The sequence below is a fragment of the Gracilinanus agilis genome, unplaced genomic scaffold (assembly GCF_016433145.1).
Source record: "Gracilinanus agilis isolate LMUSP501 unplaced genomic scaffold, AgileGrace unplaced_scaffold45613, whole genome shotgun sequence".
Taxonomy (NCBI): Eukaryota; Metazoa; Chordata; class Mammalia; order Didelphimorphia; family Didelphidae; genus Gracilinanus; species Gracilinanus agilis.
This window is the reverse complement of record NW_025379815.1, coordinates 1-8,730: the sequence shown is the minus strand read 5'-3', so window position 1 is coordinate 8,730 and position 8,730 is coordinate 1. Positions and strand designations below refer to the sequence as shown.

At 37.7% G+C, this 8,730-nt stretch overlaps 1 protein-coding gene across 1 annotated transcript; it reads right to left on the bottom strand.

The window, feature by feature from the left end:
- Window positions 1-5,275: 5,275 nt before the first annotated feature.
- On the bottom strand, window positions 5,276-8,078 carry SNAI2 (snail family transcriptional repressor 2; the record flags this gene model as incomplete). Its single annotated transcript, XM_044684201.1, has 2 exons — window positions 5,276-6,456; window positions 7,482-8,078. Coding segments are annotated over 2 exons (779 nt in total), but the record flags the coding sequence as incomplete, so codon positions are not given.
- Between the last annotated feature and the right edge of the window lie 652 nt (window positions 8,079-8,730).

Here is an 8,730-nt window from a genome sequence, read left to right as displayed (position 1 = left end):
ATATATATATATATATATATTTACACATATACTTACACACACACACACACACACATACACACACACCCTTACCTTATTTCTTGGAGTCAATACTGTGTTTTGGTTACAAGGCAGAAGAGTGGTAAGGGCTAGGCAATGGTGGTTAAATGACTTGCTCAGGGTCACATAGCTAGGAAATGTTTGATGTCATCTTTGAACCCAGGACCAGATCTCTAGATCTGGCTCTCTATCCACTGAGCCACCTAGGGACCCCTGAGGAAGCCTATATTTTTGAGACTGAGTGATTGGGAAGATTGTGATGCCATCAGAAGACAGAAGTCTTGAAAGGAGATATGTTTTGGGAGGAAAATAGGTATATGGAGTTTGAAGTGCCAATGGGACATCTGGAAGGTGTAAGGATGGGATTTGAGAAAGGGGGATAGGACAAAAGGAGCCATTATTATAAAGGTGATGTTTAGCAACTGACTGGAGAAACATTAGAAGAAAGCTCAGGACTATAGATATATGGATTGGCGGGGGGTGTGGGAGGTCTTTGCAGAAAAGCAATGGTTTGAGCAACTGTAGTGGATAAGATTGCTGAGGGAGACAAGGCAGAAAGAAAGAAAGGATTGAGTGGAGAACTTTAGAGGTTACAGTACTAAGAGAAAGGGCAGGAAGAGAAAGGTGGACCAATGAAGAAGAATGAGGGGAATTAACTAAGTGGGAGGTGAACTAAGTAAGAGAAGTGTGACAGAAGTCCAAAGTGGGGAGAGTAGGGGAGAAAGCAGAGCAAAAAGCAGCACTCATTAACAAAGAATGAAAGCCGGCATGATAAACAGTGGATGCTAATCACATTTTAAGCGAACTACTATAAACAGAATATAAATTTATCCAATCTCTTATTCATAATTGTTCTGCCAAGGCTTAAAAAATTTTATTCCTTTCTCTGGAGACAGTAGACAAGGTTCTGCTCCTAATCGTGTTTTGTTCTGGAGGTCTGGCAAGTTGGTGTGTTTGAAGGACTGCCATGTTTGTTCCTTCTTTACGTGTGTACTTTCCATGAAGTAATTACTACCTCCTGCAGGGTTAAGGAGCAAGGCCAAAGTCTCCATTAGATCTACTCTTTTAGTTGCAGAAACCTTATGGATTCATTGGTTCCAGTCAAATGGTTTTTCCCAGGAGGAAATATTATAGAATAAATTTAGAGATCTCTGACAATCAGCAATGCCTATTGGATTGTTTTTTAAATCTGCAGTGGAATAGCTCTGTATTTATATGTGTGTTTACCTGTCTTTTGGGTGACAAAAACACCTTCACTGTTAAAATTTTTGCTCAAAATTTGATCACAACCTAGACAAATATAGGCCATAGATTTGTGTCTTGGCTAGGGAAATGATGTCTTCTACTAAATTATAACTAGCTCATTTCACCATAGTTTGTCTACATTTTAGAATTGAATGAAATGACTGTTTACCTTGGAAGATTTTTCAGCCCAAGAAGATAAAAGCTAGGGTGAAGCATAGAGCAATATGGGGGAGTGATAATGGTATTTAAGGAAATGAAGTGTTAATGTATAAAGGATGGAGGACAGCTGTTTTTCATCTCCAAGAAGGACAGAGGAAATGGACTATAATGCACTAGGAAAAAATCAAGATAATTGTGAGGGTGATTTTAGCCACAGGGAGGATTAAATAGTTATTTCTAGTATAGCTTCTTGTAATTAATTGGGAAATCAATCTGGAAGGGTCTATATTTCTACAGAGGTATTGAGTATTTGCTCAGTTTATTATGTTTCCCAGAATGAAAGGTTAATATATTTAATTTTGTACTTTTCACTTATCTTCATCACCATCTTCATCTACAACAATTTCTGGAGTGTCTTTACTTTGTAAAACACTGAACACAAAAGGATATTTCCTATCATCCCTCTGGGCATTTTGTTTCTTTCTTCTCATGCTTAGAGAGTTTTAGCACAGATTGAAGGTCCTAGGAAGCACTTTTACATGACATTTACCTCCGTCAGAAAGCTGCCAACTCTTATATTTGGTCACTCTGCATGCATTTGACACATATTGAAGCAAATCACCTAACCATTCCTTGAAATAACCTTCAGAAGCTGTTTTCTATTCATTTTCAGAGGTAGCAGCTGTCTCCAGTTTACTTATCATTAGGATTTGGCATTCTTCAGCTGTCTGTAAATTTGACTTAAATAAGAGATCTCATCCTCACTTGTTATAATATTCATAAACCTTGAAATGTATTATTATCCGTTATTATTATTTTAAAACCAGGCCCATGGAAATATTGTCCACCCTACCAAATTTGCACTGGTCTTGTCATTTCCTTCTTCTTGAAATCTAATTTCCTTCTGCTGGACTCCTTTTACTAGGTTAAGAGAATGCCAACACTTTGATTGTTCCTCAGAATCTAATGAATACCAAAAACAACAGGAGAAGGTTAAAGGGGAGGAGGGGAGTTCATTCCACTTTTTTCAGATTCTCTACTTTATTTTCATCAGGCCCACAGTCCAATTTCTGATACTTTTATCCAGATTTCCTTCTACCCCATTGCTTTTGGTTCAAAGTGGCTTTCCTCCATTATGGAAAACCAGAATTTTCCTTGTCTAAATTCTCATTTGATGAGGCACAGATCTGAAGTCAGAAAGTGTGGCCCTGACTCTTAATAAAATTTCTACATTTTCTAAAATGTGTTTTCATTAGTACTGGTTGCCCATATATTATCAATAAAATCGTACTTCTCAGTATCACCGTTATCCCTTGGAAAATATGTTTCATCTTCTTCTGTGCTCTGCACTTCAGATTGGAGACCAATATAGAGATCATTTGTTTGTTTCCTAGCTTTCCACAACTCTTAAAGACACTTGTGTCTCTGAATCAGAGGGGGAGAAAATCTGTCCTTTCTCATTAGAGTGGAAGTGGCTCCTCCCCTTTGGATCAGAGAGTGTTGTGTGCTTCTTCCCCCAAATCTGCTGTGTTGAATAGAGTAGACCGGTAGCAGTGCTATTGCAATAAATTATTCTTCAATTACGTTCATAAGCATTCAGAGTATTTTTTTCCCTTTTTTGAAACTAATTATTCTCTTTTGAGTTTAACTCCTTTTCATACATCACTGGTATTTGTCCAGGATACCTTTAAAAAAGTCTGGAAAATCTGAATGTAGGACCAAGGATGCCTTTCTATGAGAGAAATGGGAATGAAAGAGTGAAAGTAAAACTTCTGTCCCCTATACAATGGAAAATGTTACTATTAATTCCTCACAGAGGGGCCATGCCTGAAGTTAAATCTTGACTTCAAGACAGGTAACTATTTAAGCTTTGGTCTGGAAAGGGAAAGCTGACACAACCAAATGCTGGCCTGGAGATCTACAAACTTCAAAGGGAGTTAACGGGTATGTGTAGGTCAATAGAGTAACCACATGACACATGTCAGAGATGTTTGATGCCTTCATAGGAACACTCACAAAATACTCTTCACTCTTTATTGTCCTGGAAATTGTCTGGAGGCCTCACTATGCATCTTTGCTCTACCAGGGATTCCTAAATGAAGACAGTGCTGATTTCTGAAAGTAGAGACAGACCATTTCAGTTAAACCAGCTGTGGTCTTGTATGCAGAAAGCATAATTGGAGTTAATTTTGCCTTTCTGAAATGGTTTGTGCAGAGGGGGTAAGACCAAGTGAAACTAAAAACCAGAATTCTAATTGTGAGCTATTTCAATCAGATTACAGGCCTATGTTACCTTGGTTACAATTTATTGAACTGGTTCAGTGGAACAAATGGTGGTCATTAAGGCATGGGATGTGAATGATGGTTCCACTTCTCACTAGTCATGTCACTTTTTTCTGATCACATAAACTTTCTTCCGTCTATTATTTGGGAATATTTGTTGCTGCCCTCTTTCTACATTGCAGGTCTAGCATGAAAAAAATAAAGTCTTGGTAGAAAACTCAGCATGTACTAGAAGAAAAAAAGGATAGCTACATATCTGAAGTAATCATTATTTTGTTTCTGAAGACTAATATAATATTTTAGGATCTTATTTCTCTTCAAAGATTCCTCTTCAAAGCCATCCCAGTTTAGCATTAATTGGAAGGTGGACGTACTGGTCATTGGACTCAATAATTTGGGGCTTGCTGCTGCCCAAATAGTTAGACTAGCGGTTATTTGGCAATAACTAATTTCTATATTGTTGATCATGCATATAAAACCTTAGAATTTGTTGATCTCAGTTAATGAATGTAGTTTTACGGAAAACCTGTATTTTGACATCTCATATCTATTATCTGTTTCCTTAAAACAAAAAACAAACAAACAAACAAAAACACTTTAAATTCTGTCTTAGAATCAATATTGTGCATTGGTTCCAAGGCAGAAGAGTGGTAAGGGCTAAGCAATGGGGGTCAAGTGACTTGCCCAGGGTCACACAGCAGGGAAGTGTCTGAGGCCAGATTTGAACCACCCAACTGCCCCCATTTACCTCCTTCTATCTAATAACATATCTGCTTTAATTTAGCACTTTTCTGATAAACCCTAAAATAAAGATTATGCTGTGTAACACACACATATGTAATATGCACATGCATATATTATGTACATACACACATATAGAGGAGAGTCATAAAGAAACTCAACCTTTCTTTCATTAGTTTGACTGACTTCAACTAGCACAACTAACAAGTCATTTCTTCTGAATGATTGCACCTAAATTGCTTTGTCATGAAAACCAAGCTTGTATCTGATTTTTAATACTATGATCTTGTCTCTTTCATATTCTTCCCCATTTTCTCAATGTAAATTTCCCAGTTTTCACACTTCTCAATGTAAAGCCACCATGTATTATATAGAATCTCTTTTTAAAAGGTTATAAACTAAGTATGGGCCCTGTGATTGTGGTTTGATTTTCTAAACCAGGTATATAGTGAAATCAGTAGTCATTAATAGCATTTTTTATATTTTATAATCTGAGTTTTCACACTAAATAGAAAAGCAATCTTCTATTAATTTTTCACCACAGGTAGGTGGCAGCACACCCCTGGGTGGATTATTCTTTTCTGAGTTTGAAAATGTTATCTGCATACTAAATATAGACATTCATGTATCTATAAGAGTTTTATTACCCACAGCTATCATTTATAAACCAACACTCTTTTCCACTGATACTCTTAAATGGTCCTCTTCATTAAGTAAGCTAAACTGCACTTTGTTTTGAGTATTCCCTCTTAATGACAAAGCAAATAAAGTTTCTGTAAGTAATTATAACAAACGAAAGAATTTTTTTTCTCAAAAAATGTTTATTGTAAAAAAGTGACTAAAAAAATTGTAGAAACATTTGACTTCACACAGTCTTCAAGTTGCTTATAGATGTGACCATAGGCAACAACTCACTTTCATACATATCCCATTCAGGCATAAAAAAATAAAAAAAATTTACATTATGTTCACCAACAATTGACAAAAAAGGCACTTGGAGGGGGTAATGCTGTAGATATTGCATTTTCTTTGTGCATTTTAAAAGGAAAAAAAGTACATAGTTGAACTTTCAAAAAAATCCCCTCTCTTGCACTTATTCCCGTTTTAGTTTTTAGTATTTTTTTAATTTTAGAGAAAAATGAAAACCTATTTTTGTACTAAAACAAGGGTCAAGCATGCACCAGGAATGTTTAAAGCTAGTTTTTTTTTCTTTCCCCTAAGGCACATACCGTTTATGATAAAACATGAAATACATTAATACATTCTTTTGTATTTTTTCTTCTTTGTGATATGCAGTGTAAAGCATTGCAGGTAATCAACAAAGGCCTTATTTCAACAACAGCAACTAGTAATATTGGGAATTTCAAAAAAAGTAAACTTGGAATACTTTATAAGGCACCTGAGATAGATGGTGTCAGGCAGATTCTCTTGCTCAAAGAAACTCTTTATTACAAGTAATACTGTTTGTGCTCTATTGAAATGATTTGGCAGGAATGTAAATCTTTGCATTCTTTTCTTAGCAAGAAAAGAGATCATGTGCTTTGGGCTTCATCTCTGAAGAAAGCTCAGTTTGCTTCTTCCTTAGGTTCTAGTTGAAATGTTAGTAGGTGTATGGCAATTTTGAACTTCCCCAAAGAAGTGAGTAACCTGAAACCCTGATGGATTCTATGGTCTTCAACCTTAAAAAAAATATACATCTCTAATTTGGTTGGAAAGCAGGAGAGAAAATGCCTTTGGACTTGTATTTATCATTTGGAATAGGAGTGAAGAAATGCATTCAGTTCCGAGTAAACAATGATTGCATCACTCAGTGTGCTACACAGCAGCCTGATTCCTCATGTTTGTGCAGGAGAGACATTCTGGAGAAAGTTTTGGAGCAGTTTTTGCATTGATATTTCTTTACATCAGAATGGGTCTGGAGGTGAGCCCTCAGATTTGATCTGTCTGCAAATGCTCTGTTGCAATGAGGGCATGAAAAAGGCTTCTCCCCTGGAAAAATAAAAGAGACAAGGAGGAAGACACACGTTAGTGATTTTGATAAGAAAAACGGACAGCTAGAAAACTCTGAAAGACTGACAGACATCCTGAGCTCCAAAAAACAAAAACAGTAAACTTTGTTGTTTGAATTCCGAATTTCACATTTATTAGACACCTGCTATGTACAATTTTAACGTCTGCCACCTTGAGACAAAAGTGGATGCTTCTGGAGGAGCTGTAATACTGCTCATTGCTGCAGGACTGGAGGAAATATTCTGTTCTGTCAGGGGACTTGCTTATTAAAGTTTCCAGATTCACAACAGGTGCAGCTAATGTTTTTGGTCAAGCTTTTCCAAGCATTTGTTCTTCCCCCTCCCTCTTCCCCTTTCCTCTAACTGGTCCTATCTTACATCTCCAGCTACAATGCAACAGGTACCCCCACTCTCTTTGCTGAATACTGTGCTAGGAGTAAGAAATGCAGTGGGGCTGGGGCAAGAGTGGAGAGGATGATGGGTGGAAGCCGGCTCTAAGAGGTTACTAGCTATCACAGCAAGAACATGTTTGTTCAGAACAGAAAAAAAGGAAAAAAAAAACCCAAAACTATAGGTAACCTTTTCATCTATTTGCTAAATCAATTGATTAAGATAGCAACATTTGTCCTCACTGATTACTGGTGGGGGTGGGGGCAGGCACACAGAACACACATTCTGGGACAACCTTTTCTGCTTTTTTCTAACTGATCTTTGAGACCAAACCCCCAGCACATCGAAGAGTCCTTTCCAAAGTCTAAATGCATGTTTGCAATCAGCAGTGCAGAGGTTGTTAACGAGAACCCCAGCATTTTGTGCTGTAATGACTCTGAGGGCAGCCAGGAAGCAGCTATAAATTAACGTCAGGCACATTTAAGAGCACTGATGTCATTTACCTAATGCAGAACCCCAAGTTAACATAAAGCTTCATTCTATTATAAAGTAGCATTGGTGCCTTAAATTTTAAAAATAAAAGAGTTTTGTTTTGTTTTGTTTTCTTTCGCTTACCAGTGTGAGTTCTAATGTGTCCTTGAAGCAACCAGGGTCTTGAGAACGCCTTGCCACAGATCTTGCAGACACAAGGTAAAGTGTGGGTCCTGATGTGCATCTTCAGGGCGCCCAGGCTCACATATTCCTTGTCACAGTACTTGCAGCTGAAAGATTTCCTAGACTGGGCATCACAGTGCAGCTGCTTATGCTTGGCCAGCCCAGAGAAAGTGGAATAGGTTTTGTTGCATAAACTACACTGAAACTTTTCGGCTTCGATGGCGTGGGGATCAGAGAGTTTGGACTGAATTCTTTCCTCTTCATCACTGATGGGACTTTCTGAGCCACTGTGGTCCTTGGATGAGGTGTCTGACGCAGGTGGGGGGCTCACTCTCCCCAAGGATGAAGGATATCCAGAAAGAGGAGAGAGGTCATTGGGCAATGGCGAATGGAATGGAGCATTTGTAGTCCACACGGTAATGGGGTTGTAGGCTACTGAGCTGAGGATCTCTGGTTGTGGTATGACAGGCACTGGGTAGCTTTCATAGAGATATGGGGAAATAATCACTGGCAAAAAGAGAAAAGGAAAGAGGATTGAGGTAAAGTAACTGGAAAATCCTACTAACAGGCTATAAAATAATGCTCATAGGATTTCACGGTGTACAAGACAGACGCCCAGAAGAGAGGACAGAGGCATTTGTAAAGCAGATTCGGTTTAAAAATATGACACTCGCATGCATGTTGCATTTGTGTACATGGACATTCACTGGAAATATCCATGACAGCACCTGAAAGATTAGCAATCAGTGCAATACACAGAGAGGAAGTTCCTTAACCTTCACTTCTTAAGCTGTAGTCCAAATGCTTACAACTGCCTGCATATGCACACAGAGAGTTTTTCCATTGCCATTCCTTATGACATAATGTTTTCTTTCAAACATGTGTGTTCTATATTTCTACGTAGCAGCACTTATTTCTCATGCAACTGTTTTCAAGTAGTAGTAGTCAGAATTCAGAAAAAAATTTAAAAATGTACTTAAATCACAAAATACTTTTACAGAAAAAATAAAGTGGTGGCACAACTTTCTGAATTAAGCTTTTCTCCAAACAGTGAAAACAAAATAAAAACGATTTCAATATACCAAATTAAATAACAACAACGACAAACCAAGCAAACAGCAGTTACTGAAATGTATTTTGCTGATCTCTCTCTCTCTCTCTCTCTCTCTCTCTCTCTCTCTCTCTCTCTCTCTCCTGTCTCTTATACACA